The 15,326-nt window shown below is 35.1% G+C and overlaps 1 protein-coding gene across 1 annotated transcript; it reads right to left on the reverse strand.

Annotated features, from left to right (window-relative positions):
* Positions 1 to 2,528: 2,528 nt before the first annotated feature.
* On the reverse strand, positions 2,529 to 14,950 carry LOC142343101 (uncharacterized). The gene is made up of 4 exons (XM_075394788.1): positions 14,664 to 14,950; positions 11,331 to 11,493; positions 10,305 to 10,437; positions 2,529 to 2,537 (listed from the first exon to the last, which is right to left on the reverse strand). Exons 1-4 carry the CDS (start codon positions 14,671 to 14,673, stop codon positions 2,529 to 2,531), a joined length of 315 nt encoding a protein of 104 aa, XP_075250903.1. The 5' UTR covers positions 14,674 to 14,950.
* Between the last annotated feature and the right edge of the window lie 376 nt (positions 14,951 to 15,326).

A 15,326-nucleotide genomic window follows, 5' to 3' on the forward strand; every position in this document is an offset into this window, starting at 1 on the left:
TTTTCGGACGCGATAATACTAGTAAACGAAACACCAAGAAAGTGAACAAAAGGTATAATTCGAAGTTAATTTAACGCGTAGTCATGAACAAAAGGTCCCGGGAACTTAATTTTTGAACCTCAATAAATACCTATGGTTGAAAGCACCCTCGACATCAGGCCAGGTCTAGGCCCTCCAATTTAGTTTCTCACAAGTTAAAAATTGTCTGTTGACAAAGCTTCTTCGAAATCTGAAAAGTCACGCTAGTATTTTAATATTTTAAAAAATCTGGTCCTGGCGTTTTTGTTAAACCAATTTTCTTATTCTGAAAACAACATTCTAATTTACAATCTCAAAAATTCCAAGAGACGACAGTCTTTCTTTGGTGCTGTTTTTGTTAGTTCTTTGAAATATTGAATAGAGTAGAATTAAAAGAGTATAAAGAAATATACTGAAGACTAATTTGAGAATAAACTTTGATCGAACCAGCTTTTGTTTAGTTAGGAGTAACGTCTCTGCTAGCTTTGTAAAATTTTATCATTTGTTCTATTTTAATTATTTAGAATTGTTGCAGCAATTCAGTACACACGGTTGCAGTAAACAACTTGCACAACAGACCTATCATCTAGGTGCCCAAAACAAAGTGTATTTGAATTTGGACATCTCAAAGACGGTGGCGGTTGATGCCAAGAGACGGGTGTATTCTAAAAGCATCCATCTATGAGACCGTGAAACCACTCCGAGATGAGCGTTGCCTGTTCGCTGAACACTTGGTTAGAAGGACTAAACCATGTAGTATGGAAGGGCCAATCAGTTGGAAAGTTAATAACAATCTGTATTAACCCTGAAGTGCTTGATGGGCACTGTGCTTTATTTCTCTAGTGGTTGAAAGTCATCTGATTTTGGCTGTGGATTGCAAAACGACAACTTTTTTTGATCGACAAAAATTAGTAGCTCTTAGAGTAATAGATTGATATCTTATTTGTTTTAGTTCCCAATCGTAGTGCTTTTGCCCATAAATGTGATCAGTTTCCGGCCGTTAGATCATAGTTGCGACTTGGCAACTCGGAATCTAAGTTGCTTTTTCAGTAAATCAAAAAAACTTTGCCTCCATTTTTTGAGGAGTAGAAGGGTCTAATATAATCCTCTCTGTACTTAGGATAATACACTTGCAAGTTACCACTCCTCTAGCTCTGTTTTTTAACGATTTTTAGGTCTTTTTATTTGATGCAACTTCAATAAAAAAGTCTCGCACAACAATTTTTTAAAACTCTATGGGACGTTAAGACGTTATTTTATCGTGACGCTTCATTTGAGAGTATTAGAGTTTACTGTGATGTTCTCAAACAAAGCTTGTACCATTTTTAGAGCGTATTAAAGTTATACTGTGATTTTCCCAAACACAGTTCGTGCCAATTTTAGTCTAATGCACTTTTCGGACGCGAAAATAATAGTAAACAAAACACCACGAAAAAGCGCAAAAGGCAAAATTCAAAATTAATTCAACTCGTTGTCACGAACAAAATATCCCCAGAACTTAATTTTTGGACCTCAATAAATAGCTATGGTTGAAATCACCCTCGATATCAGACCAGGTCTAGGCCCTTCAATGTAGTTTCTCACAAGTTAAAAGTTGTCCGTTGACAAAGCTTCGTCGAGATCTGAAAAGTCAGGCTAGTATTTTAAAAAATCTGGTCCTGGCTCTTTTTGTTAAACAAAATTTTTTATTCTGAAAACAACTTTCTAATTTAGAGTCTCAAAATTTCCAAGAGACAACAGTCTGTCTTTAGCTTCTGTTTTTATAAGTTCTTAGAAATATTGAATGGAGTAGACCTAATAGAGAATAAGGAAGTATATTGAAGACCAATTTGATAATGAATTTTGATTGAATCTAGATTTTGCTTAGTTAGGTGTAACGTACTTGCTAGCTTTGTAACATTTTATCTTTAGGTCTAAATTATTTAGTTATTTAATTTACTTAATTTATTTAGTCCAATGAAGTTTTCGGACTCGATAATATTAGTAAACGAAACAGCATGAAAAAGCACAAAAGGCAAAATTCAAAATTAATTGAACTCCCTTTCACGAACGAAATATCCCCGGAACTTAATTTTTGGATCTCACTAAATACCTATGGTTGAAAGCACCCTCGATATCAGGCCAGGTCTTGGCCCTTAAATGTAGTTTCTCAAAGATTAAAAAATTTTTGTCGACACAGTTCCTCGAGATATGGAAACTCAGTATTTTTAAAAAAAACTGGTCCTGGCTCTTTTTATTCTGAAAACAACTTTCTAATTTACAATCTCAGAATTTCCATGAGACGAGAGTCTCCCTTTAGTTTCTGTTTCTATAGGTTCTTAGAAATATTGAATGGAGTAGACCTAATAGATAATAAGGAAATACATTGAAGACTAATTTGAGAATAAATTTTGATTGAATCCAGCTTTTGCTTAGTTAGGTGTAACGTACTTGCTAGCTTTGTAACATTTTATCTTTAGCTCCAATTTATTTAGTTAGATTTTTTGCAATAATTCAGTACACATGGCTGCTTAGACAACCTGCACAACAGATCAATCAACTAGCCGCTCAAAATAAAATGTATTTGACTTTTGACATCAAAGATGGTGACGGTTGATGCCATGAGACGGGTGTATCTGAAGGTATCAATCGCTGCGCTCCGTTGGCCACCTTTTTAGTGAATCACTTCAAGAACAAAAATGCCTGCTTGTTGATGACTTGGTTGGAAGGACTAACCCATGTAGGATGGAGGGGCCAATCAGTTGGAAGTTTAAAAACAATCTGTATTAACCCTGAAGAACTGGATGGGCACAGGATTGTGCTTTCTTTTTCTAGGGATTGAAAGTCATTTGATTTGGCTGTGGAGTGAACAACGGCAACCTTTTCTCGATTGTCAAAAACTAGTAGCTCTTAGAGTTATAGATTGATATCTTATTTGTTTTATTTCCCAATCGTAGTGCCACCTTTTGCCTCGCATAAATATGACCTGTTTCCGGCCCATAGATCACCGTTACGATTAGGCAACACGGAACTGAAGTTGCTTTTTCCGGTAAATTAAAAAGTATTGCCTCCAATTTTTGAGTGGCAGAAGGCTCTAGTATAATCCTCTCTGTGCTTAAGATAACACACTTTTCCACTCCACTTTACCACTCCTCTAGCTCTGTTTTTAACGATTTTTAGGTTTTTTATTTGATGCAATTTTAACAGCAAACTCTCGCACAATAATTTTTAAATTCTACGGGACGTTAAGAGACGAGCTTATATTATCGTTACGCTTCATTTGAGAGTATTAGAGTTTACTGCGATTTTCTCAAACAAGGTTCGTACCAATTTTAGGAAGTATTAGAGTTATATTTTGAGTTTCTAAAACAAAATTCGTACCAATTTTAGTCTAATGCACTTTTCGAACGTGATAATACTATTAACACCATGAAAGTGAACAAAAAGTGTAATTCAAAGTTCATTTAACGCGTAGTCATGAACAAAAGATCCTGGGAATTTAATTTCTGGACCTCACTAAATACCTATGCTTGAAAGCACCCTAGATATCAGGCCAGATCTAGGATATTAAATGTAGTTTCCACAAGTTAAAAAAATTTCTGTCGACACAGTTTTCAAAGAAATATGAAAAGTAAAAAACTGGTGCTGGCGCTTTCGTTGAACAAATTTTCTTATTCTGAAAACAACATTTAATATACAATCTCAAAAATTCCAAGAAACGACAGTCTTTCACTAGTTTGTATTTTTGTAATTTCTTAGAAACATTGAACAGAGCAGACGTAATAGAGAATAAGGAAATATACTGGAGACTAATATGAGAATAAACTTTGATTGAATCTGGCTTTTGTTTAGTTAGGTGTAATGTCCTTGATTGCTTGCTTTGTAATATTTTATCTTTAGGTCTAATTGGTTTAGTTAGAGTTTTTGCGGCAATTCAGTACACACTATTGCATTAAACAACCTGCAAAATAGATCAATCAACTAAGCGCCCAAATTAAAGTGTATTTGAATTTAAACATCAAAGATGGTGACGGTTGATGCCATGATACGGGTGTTTCTAAAAGTATCAATCTCTGCGCTCCGCTGGAGACCGTGAAACCACTCGTAGCGCAGAGTTGCCTGCTTGTTGAAGACTTGGTTAGAAGGACTAACCCATGTAGTATGGAAGGGCCAATCAGGTGGAAAATTAATAACAATCTGTATTAACCCTGAAGTACTTGACGGGCAAAGGATTGTGCTTCCTTTCTCTAGTGGTTGAAAGTTATCTGGTTTGGCTGTGGAGTGAACAACGACAACCTTTTGTTGATCGTCAATAATCAATAGCTCTTAGAGTTATAGATTGATATCTTTCTTGGTTTAGTTCCCAATCGTACTGCCACTTTTTCTCCATAAATGTGATATGTTTCCGGCCGTTAGATCATAGTTGCGACTTGGGAACTCGGAATCGAATTTGCTTATCCCTGTAAATTAAAAAATATTGTCTCCACTTTTTGAGGAGTAGAAGGGTCTAATTTAACCCTCTGTGCTTAGGATTATACACTTGCGAGTTACCACTTCTCTAGTTCTGTTTTTTAAGGATTTTCAGGTATTTTTTATTGGATGGTATTTCAATAAAAAAAGTCTCGCACAACAATTTTTAAATTCTACGGGACGTTAAGAGGCGAGCTTATTTTATCGTGACGCTTCATTTGAAATATCATTTTTTGAGATTTCAAACTCATGTTTTTGGATATTTTTTTCCATGAACCTCATGGCTACTCAGCGAACAGCAAATTAAAGAACCCCTTGCAGAAATTTTTTTACAAGAACTTTTCATTGATGCAATTCACATCTTTTTCAATCATTATTTTTTTTTGGGGGGGGGGTCAAAAATGATCGAACGAAAAAGCTGGTTAGCATTGAGTACTTTTCCGCATTACAGGAGGTAGGAAAAAAAAATTATGCAGTCAATTCGGTACGAACTTAACCATGAGATGAATGAAGTGCAATTGAATTTCATGATCTGTTTTCGCTGACTTAGTTTGCCGCCGGTACTTTTTGGCCAGTGCTGCGATTGATAAAATATTGAGTAACAGAATAAAAGGAAAGAAAATTGAAACAATTATATCTGGATAATAGGCTTCCATTTGACAAAATATATCTTCGAAATCATAATCTGCCATTGCGAACAGGTTTATTTGACAACTGTCGGTCTTAGTAGTAAAGAAAAGACCAATGGCGGCTATAGAAAAGACAAATTGAAATACATCAAATATGATGATATGAAATTCAATGATTTTGTCAGTGTGCGTGTTTAGAGAGTGAATTAAATGAGATTAGAGTTGACATCAGACGATATTAACAAGAAGAAAGCATCAATTATTGTTATAAGGTTAATAGAGACAGTTCTTTAAAAGACATTCTATTAAACACATTCATAGTACCTTGACTACGTGTTCGGACTCTTTTTACAAGATCTTGAAAACTCAACCAAAAGGTAGAATTTCTAGCAAGTATTCTGTAAAATGTCTATCAAGTAAGAGCTTTGCGAAAGAAATCCTGTCTTGTAATTCATTTTCGACGAGAGCCATACAAAATAGGCAGTTCCCACACGCCATAGTAGCTGGTCTCTCTTGACATATAACTCAGAAGTTTGTGCATACTTTACGAATAGCACAAAAATTTAATGGTAATGGACAATAATGTATGAAGCAGGAACAACTGCTGAACTATATTATTCTTTGCTGGGATTCAATTACAACCCAAAAATATACATGATTTCTTGAATGAGACAACATATAGTTTCCGTGATGAATGGAGCAATTTGCAATTTTGCTTTTGGTCTTCGAGGATTGTTGTAACACTTTCCTTTTAATGTTAGTCTGCCTGCATCAATTGTTTGAGGGAATAGTCAGCACATGCAAAATTGCTTCTTCCCAAAACAACCAATATTGAGAGTTTCTTTCAATAATATTACTATATTGAAGCACTCTTCCCCGAGAAACAAAAGTTGTTACACCATGATAAGCAGCTTACAAAAACATAGTAAATGTGGCCAAGATCAGACTTTCCAGACCCACGTTACCTCTGATCAGACTTTCCAGACACAAAGAGTAATGATCAGACTTTTCAGACCAAAGGCGATCTGATCAGACCATCTTCAGACCATGGTCCAGACTCAAATTCAGACTATTGCCCAGAGCTTAATCAGACTATGGTCACACTCAAGTGCGCTCGAAGCACCTATGGTCAGACCCAGTTGAGCATTTTGATCAGACTGAAGCGCGCTCGAATCCGGTTCTGACCAGACTCAAGTGCTCTCAAAATAGTCTGATTAGAGACCCAAGTTCGTTCGAAGAGGTTATGATCAAACCCAATTGCGCTCGAAGTCGCCTCTGATCAAATCAAAATACGCTCGAAATTGCTTCTGATCACACTCAAGTGCGCTCGAATCCGCCTATAGTCAGACTTTTCAGACCAAAATTACCTCTGATCAGACCATCTCCAGACCAACGTCCAGACTTCAGTGCGCTCTAACTTCTTGTCCAGACCCTGTACTTTCGGTCTGGGAACACACGGGTAAGGGCTCGACTGGTTCTGATCATAAACCAATTTAGGTCTGGACCTCAACATGGGTTAATATGAAAAAATCAAGTAAGTTTTTTACGAACTTGCAAGATCTTTGCATGGGTATCGAGAAACAAGACGTTGCTATAATAACCAGTTGAGAATCTGTTGTTGACATTCTAGCACTTTGCTATTCAAAAATTCTCTTATTTTTCTACTATAGAAAAAAAAGATGAGACGGGTTTGAAAAAAAAAACGATTTGAAGTGGAAGCATAAAAAGCTTAAGTAAAAAAAATTTCCCTAGCCTCAATTTTTGGCAAAACTGAGCCTGAAAACTTTGACTGATCCATTTTACTCTCTAATTGTTCTTTAGTCCACGTGAATATGATCTGTTTTCCTTTTCGGGACGAGATACTGGGAACAGCAAATGAAAATTACAAAAAAAAATCAAAATTTGTCACGCTTTTTCTAAGAGGTCCCATAGCGGCCCGTGGGACTTGATATGAAACTATCACAACCGAATAAAATGTCACGGCTGACACTCAATTTTAAAATGGGGGTTTTTCCTAAGGGGTTTATTTCCTATCTGAAGTTATGTGGGGTTCTTCCGTGGTGGTTCATTTCCTAGAACCGACAAAAAGATATTGACTCGGAAAATGGACGATAACTGTACCTGAATAAAATTTCTTTTTGTTCTCGGTTCCATTCTGTGATCTAATTAAACTGTAACGAATTTTCATAAATTCAGCAACGACTAAGAAGATGGCATGATCTTATAATTACTTTCAAGATGGAATACCATTTGTTGATTCTTTTACTATTTTTTCGTTTCTCTAAAAATAAAAGTTTTTTTAACTGTTCGTTGTTCGCCCGTTTCACTGTTATCGTTAGCGGTTATCGTTACCCGGGCCGAGGTGTCAACGCTAAAAAACGCAAAATTATGTAAGATTGGCGTTGAATGCGTTGAATTTATGTAAGATCTACGCTTGAGCGTAGATCTTACATAAATTCAACGCATTCAACGCCAATCTTACATAATTTTGCTTTGAATTTTGGCGTAGATCTTACATATTTAGCGTTGAATTTTAGCTTAGATCTTACATATTTAGCGTTGAATTTAGCGTAGATCTTACATAAATTCAACGCATTCAACGCCAATCTTACATATTTTGCGTTGAAATTTGGCGTAGATCTTACATATTTAGCGTTGAATTTTAGCGTAGATCTTACATAATTAGCGTTGAATTTAGCGTAGATCTTACTTAAATTCAACGATTTCAACGCCAATCTTACATATTTTTCCGTTGAATTTTGGCGTAGATCTTACATATTTAGCGTTCAATTTTAGCGTAGATCTTACGTATTTAGCGTTCAATTTAGTGTAGATCTTACATAAACTCAACGCATTCAACGCCAATCTTACATATTTTGCATTAAAATTTAGCGTAGATCTTACATAATTAGCGTTGAATTTTATCGTAGATCTTACATATTTAGCGTTGAATTTAGCGTAGATCTTACATAAATTCAACGCATTCAACGCCAATCTTACATAATTTTGCGTTGAATTTTGGCGTAGATCCTACATATTTAGCGTTGAATTTTAGTGTAGATCTTACATATTTAGCGTTGAATTTAGCGTAGATCTTACATTAATTCAACGCATTCAACGCCAATCTTACATATTTTGCGTGGCAGTTTGGCGTAGATCCTACATATTTAGCGTTGAATTTTGGCGTAGTTCTTACATATTTAGCGTTGAATTTTAGCGTAGATCTTACATATTTAGCGTTGAATTTAGCGTAGATCTTACATAAATTCAACGCTTTCAACACCAATCTTACATATTTTGCGTAGAATTTTGGCTTAGATCTTACAAATTTAAGGTTGAATTTTTTGAATTCCATTTCAGACCACTTTATGATTTTAAAAGTTTTTCAAGAGTTGTTTCATAAAGCCAATTTTTTTACTGTTTCGACCCCTATGCTTCACAGGTGAGAAAAGCGAAGTCAGCAAAAAACCACTTTTTAGTGCTCTTTTATAGTGCAAAATCCATTTGAGACCATTTTACAATTTCAAAACTTTTCCAAGTTTTGTTTTCGAAAAATCAATTTCAATGTTTCGACCCCTATGCTGCAAAGGTGAGAAATGTGAAGTCAGAGAAAAATCATTTTTTAGTGCTCTTTTATAGTGCAAAATCCAATTGACACCATTTTACGGTTTCAAATTTTTTCAAGTTTTTTTTCAAAAAGTTAATTTTTTAACTGTTTCAACCCTATACTGCACAGGTGAGAAAAATCACTTTTTAGTGCTCTTTTTAGTGCAAAATCCGTTTCAGACTATTTTACGATTTCAAAACTTTTTCAAGTTTTTTTTTCGAAAATTTAATTTTTTCACTATTTCGAACCCTATGCTCCAAAGGTGAGTAACAAGAAATCAGAAAAAATCTTTTTTAGTGCTCTTTTATAGTGCAAAATCCAATTCAGTCTATTTGAAGATTTCAAATTTTTCAAGTTTTTTTCGAAAAATTAATTTTTTTTACTGTTTCGACCCCTATACTGCACAATTGAGAAAAATGAAGTCAGCAAAAAATAACCATTTGCTCTCTTACGGTGCAAAAACCATTTCAGACCATTTTAGGAATTCAAATTTTATTCAAAACTTAAAAAATTTTAAATTTTTCCTAGTACTTCTCACATGATAAATGCGTTGAATACGTTGAAATTATGTAAGATCTCGGCTAAATTCAACGAAAAATATGTAAAATCTAGGCTAAATTCAACGAAATATATGCAAGTTCTACGCTAAATTCAATGCAAAATATGTAAGGTCTACGCTAAAATCAACGCAAAATATGTAAGATCTACGCTAAATTCAACGCAAAATATGTAAGATCTACGCTTTATAAGGATTTCGGCTCTTAAGGAAACCAAGGTACGGTGGCACAATGGTAGAAGAGGCGACAAGTAAACAGGAGGTCAGTGGTTCGAATCCTATACCCAGAGTTCTACGCGTTTTTTTTTAGTAAGATCAACGCTAAATTCAACGCAAATATATGTAAGATCTACGCTAAATTCAACGCTAAATATGTAAGATCTACGCAAAATTCAACGCTAAATATGTAAGATCAGCGGCAACTAGCGTTGACAAGTCGGAAAATTCACCGCCATTTCTTACATAATTTTGCGCTGAATGCGTTGATTTTTTGTCTTTAAATTCAACGCATTCAACGCAAAATTATATAAGAAAATTGCGGTGAATTTTCCGACTTGTCAACGCTAGTTGCCGCTGATCTTACATAATTTTGGCCAAATTCCTCGGCCCGGGTAGCATTAAAAAGGAGCTATGAAAAGATTTTCTCCAGACATATGATTCAACTTCTGCTTGTGCAGTATAGCTTGTTTCTTTTTTAGTGGAGACATTGGATTGAATTGATTGGTATCTATCAAGACTGAACTGTTCAACCAAATCAAAACAAAAACTAATGCCTAAAAGAAGCCTCGCAAATCCTTTTGAGTACCAGAAGAGCACCTTAGAATATTGAACTAGTACCTAATAAATATCCATATATGGTCAAGGACCTACATTTTGGTGGCCATTATTCTATTCCTACTCAGTTTTGGTCAAACATAATGTCTCCTTAAGCCTCCTTGAGACTACATCTCAGCTATAGCACCAATCCCCCCTCCCCAGTGATGATAACATCCCTCAGATACTTGTCCCTCAAAAAAGACACCCCCCCCCCCCCAAATGAACTGACCAGTAAGAGTGCGACCCATCTGTGCGTGTCATTGTAGTTGAGCTTGACGAGGAGATATCCACTGACAGACACCTCCACTGCCACCAATAGAGTACACGCAGAGGCCATCAACAGGACGAATGTGAGGGAGGAACTACAATTTAAACAATCACTTACCAATCACTATCCCTTCAAAAATAGCCTACCTTCTGAATCCAACTCAATTCCACAGAGTTCATTAACATAGCACCCATGTATTAACATAGCAAAACGGAGTTTAGTTACACACTCGGTCAAATGTGACCGAGGCAATTCAGTTCTGGCTTGGTGTTGTAATGAGACATGAACACCTTAACTCGTTTGAAAAGAAATCGTGGTCAATCAGTTTCATCAGAAACATCAGATTGAGAAACATGCATTTTGAAATTAAAACATTTTCACGTGTCTATACGTATTGGCCCTCATGATTTGCCTGAACAAAGTGAGACAAATTACTGTTAATGCTTCTTCTCACGAGAAAATAGATTTTGTCCATCGATTCTTCGGATTTGAGGTAATTGTTTAGAACCAACTTGGACGAAATTTGATAGGAGAGTGCAAAACGTGACAAAATTTGGGGAACACCGTCAGCTGTTATGTTTTTTGTTATTCACTTCCCTATGAGATGATCACAAAATTGCTCCTCACAAAAAAAATGAGTAAATCAAAATTGATGAACAAAAAAGGGGGCAACATGCCGCCAATATTTCGTTTCATTGTTGGTCATATCATAAAGATCATCTTTGTATGTCAGTTGATAAGTTGATCGAAGATTAAGCGGGAAACATACGAAATCTGAAAGCCTACATTTATATGCAAAGCGCCCGCATATTTCAGCAACGAATTCGGGTTCATTTTTCCAAAATTGACATTTTAACAGTAAATTTGTTCCTCGCATTACTTACGTTTCATATTGATTTATAACCTGGGTAAAGATAGAATGGGGAATTTTTCCATCGCAATAATCACATAAACCCTATCTAGAGTGCAGTTATTGATAGAACTAACTTTGAGTGCTTGTTGTATATCTTAGCAAGTGCGATGGTTGCGAGAGTACTTAGGACGAAGCAGAAGATTTGACTTGAGACCATAGTTGGGAACATGAGGAACTCTGTCATTCTCATCACTCTACACATCATTCCACTCTCCTCCTCACTCAGTCCGTAGTAATCTACAATTTCCACACAATTCCCAAACTATTTTTTCAGTCATAATTGAAACAATTTACAGAAATAATAATTTGGATTTTATAGTCATTACAGTCGGCTTTCAGGGTTTTAAAAGCAAACAGTAAAATCTTTAAATGAAGAGACTAAATAAAATCCTGGCTTTGTATAGTCTTGTAAAAAGTTTCAAGCCTATCAAATTTTACAATTATGTTGACCAAAGTTTTAATATTTTATTCTCAATTCCCGCGTCGAGGTGTCAACGCTAAAAATCGTTAAAAGATGTAAGATTTGCGGTGGATTTGAGTAAAATATGCATGATTTGCGCTCAATGCGATGAATGCGGTGAAAAAAACTTTTCAGCGGTGAAAAAAATTTTCACCTCTTAAGCGGTGAAAGAAAATTTTTCACCGCTAAAAGAAGACTGCGGTGAAAAAAATTTCAGTGCTACCAGCAGAATAAGGCGGAAACAATTTTTCCCGCTAAAATCGCAAATATTACAATTATTTACCGCTAATTTCAACGCTTATCTTAAATTCACAGTAAATATCATTACAGGAAGTCACAGATGGCGCAGCGGAATAAAAAGTTGATAGCATGCAGGAGGTGAGAGGTTCGAACGCGTGCAGTTTCTTTTTTATAAGAAATCCGGTGAATGCGGTGAAAAAAGTTTTCAACGCTAAAAACCGCAACTCTTACAAAAAACCACATTTAACGCTAAAAGATGCGGATGCTTTGCGGTGAAAAATGTTTTCGCACCGCTGTTCACCGCTAATCTTACATTATTTTTTGACCAAATCTCGACACGGGATACTAAATCTCTTCCTAACTCGTGAAAAGTAAGCTACTCATCATTTACTATTTAGCTGTTTTTTGTTTAAGTATTTTTCATTTCAATTACAGGAATTGTAGAAAATGATTTTTCGTTGGTCTTCAGTTTTATCTGTTTAGGAAAAAAACGCACAAAATGAAAGCTACCACGTCGTTAAAAAACGAACAATTGATTGCTGAGACTTTTCTCTTGTGTGAATTATTATTTTAGATTAATTTCCAAGTAAATATTTTTTCTTTGCTTATAGTTTTCGCCATCAATTCAACAAAAAGGTATAATCAATGTTAACATACGATCACTGTGCTTTAGTGTTTATTCTTCCAAAACACGCTAGATGATTGCATAAAAACAGAAAAAGTTTTTTGATAAAAATCCTTTCTTAAAGAAATTGCATTTCACTAAAAGTATGAGTATTTTTCGGGAGCAGTTATCCATTAGTTTTATGTTTTTAGTAGAAAGTAAACAACTATTCTTGGTGACCAATCTCAACATGAAATAGGGAAAATGTTAGCGGTGCGGTATATTATTTTTGATTGTCAAACGTTTGTAGAAAAAAAATAAAATTGAAAAACAAAAAAAAATAAAATTCTCCTCCAATCTCTTACATCTATATGTATGACAGGGACGCAAAATGACATGAACGAGATATGAAACCTCATCCAAACCAGATGACAATCTTGCAGCAATCTGTCAGATAATGTCAGATAGACGGTTATTTTCCATGGCAGAAAAATGGCTTAAACATGGTTATCTTGCTATATCCTGCCAGAAAACGGATTATCTAGCAGCAGTTGTTAGCAAAACGATTATAAGACAGAAACTGCCCGTAAAATGGCTATCTTGCCAGATTCTGGCAGAAAACGATTACGCTGCAAGATTTTGGTAAAAGGGAAAGAGCTTGTTCCGGTTGAGTTGCATTCTGCTCAAATTGTTTTCTCTGAAAAGTTTTTCAACTACAGTTGCCCTCTTGTTCTGATTAACAAAAACCTAACATGATGGTTTACATATCTTCTTTTCCTCAATTTTTATGTGTTTATTTTGCTCATAGAGTTCACAGTATACTTATTCTGCTCATGAAAAACAAAAAAAATAATTTTCAATGCATTTTGCCCGTATTGCATAAGTTTATCAAAAATGTTTATCAAAAATCACTAGTTAGATCGATAGTTTATTTGAATAATACACGAAAATTTTCCATGTTATAGAAATCTGCGAGAAGAATTGTTATCTTGTGGTAATCTGAAAGAAGATTATCTTGTAAGAATCCAGCAGAAAATTTTATATTGTAGTAATCTGGCAGAAAAAATGATTGTGCTGTAGGACTCTGGCAGAAAGATTGTTACACTGAGGGAATCTGTTTGAAATTTCTGCCAGAATATGCATCGTCTTGTAAGAATCTGCCAGAATGTCAGCTCGTCAGAAAAAGTTTCAGCTGGTTTTGAGTTTTGCCTTAAGCGTTAAGCAACTTTGAACTGGCTGCCATGTTGTTAGTGAATATTGCTTGAACTCCATGAACTTTCTTTTTTGCAATTCTGTGGCTTAAAATCATTTTTTGAAAAGCTTTATTTGTCATGCATTTAGGCATTAAAATTTAGGATAATTTCCGTTACAGAGTGCGTGTCGTTACATTAAAATTTAGGATAATTTCCGTTACACAGTACGTGTCGTTACAGAGTACGTGTCCCCATCCCCCCGTTACAGAGTACGTTTCCTTACATAGTAAAGCATTATGTAAAACTATGGCAAATGAGTCTGGGGGTGCAAATAATATGCACCCACTAAGCTGGGGGGCACAAACGAAAATGATCCAAAATTTATTGTTGATTCGTTATCAATATAATTTTGTGTCCTTTTTTCGAGTACATTATTGCCAGTGAGAATCAAAACAGCCGGTACTAAAATACTTTTACAAAAAAATGGGGAGCAAAGTGTTTTTTGTTTTGCAAAAACAATTTTTGAAAACAGAAAATTCTATTATCTTACCATCCAAAATCTTTTATAACTTTTTGTCTACTTTTACAAAGTGAACTAATAAGCGATGTTATTGCTTGTCGATCAGAATATCCTACCAACGAAAGACAAAATGGTACAATTTATCATGTTACAGAACTATGTAATTTTCTCGGTATTTTGGTATATCTGCGATTGTGAAAATAAACCTTTTTTTAAATTCAATTAATCAATTTTAATCAGGAAATTGAGGTCAATTATGCCACCTTTCTTTTCTGATTATCATTGGTTTATATTAGGAAAAAATTTTGCTATAATAGAAATGTTCCGTGCAAATTCAAGTTAAAGAGTTAAACTCCTTGTCGATTTGATGTGTTATGACTATTGACTTACCGTAATCCATATTGCTCACTGTGTGTGTGAAAAAGAAGCAACTATTTGTGACAAATTAATCCAATAAACCAAAAGGGGGAAGTGAATAAATACAGCAAAGGCTACTACTCTTTTCCCTCTTTATATGCACTGATGTATGTATGTATGTATGTGTGTGTGTATGTATGTATGTATGAAGACTAAGCTGAAGATGATAAATTGTTGAATGGATTCTGATTAGATGAGGATAATGCCCTTAGAGGTCAAGCGTCGATTAGGACAAATTTGCAACTTCTCTCCAAATAAGAAGAAGCTTCGATATCTGATATTGGCTCTAGCTAGCTTAACTCCACCTTAAATATCTCATCACGTGTACCCCACTGCATATAAGTATGGTTAGACCTTGATTATAAGTCGTGTATAGTGTATGTAGTGTTTGTTTTGTGGTGTGTAAGTATAATAGGCTATTTATATTTATGAATGAGTAAAAGCCTAAGGTTTCTCAATGGGCTTAAGAGAGCTTCTTTCATTGAGGGTTTTGTTTCATCTTATCTTTCACAATGTCGGTCAACTCAACTGATCGTTTGACTGATTGCGAAACAAACAATAATCGGTGTCACTGTTTCAGATTATGCACTGCTCAAGAGTCGATTTCTGATGTTAAAGTTACAAGATCGGTGATCA

Source organism: Convolutriloba macropyga, chromosome 7, assembly GCF_964194025.1.
Source record: "Convolutriloba macropyga chromosome 7, txConMacr16.3, whole genome shotgun sequence".
Classification (NCBI taxonomy): domain Eukaryota; kingdom Metazoa; phylum Xenacoelomorpha; order Acoela; family Convolutidae; genus Convolutriloba; species Convolutriloba macropyga.

Coding starts and splice junctions, on each gene's coding strand:
- LOC142343101 (XM_075394788.1), bottom strand. Junction 10,438..11,330: donor ATATACAACAAGCACTCAAA/GTTAGTTCTATC, acceptor TTTAAATTGTAG/TTCCTCCCTCACATTCGTCC.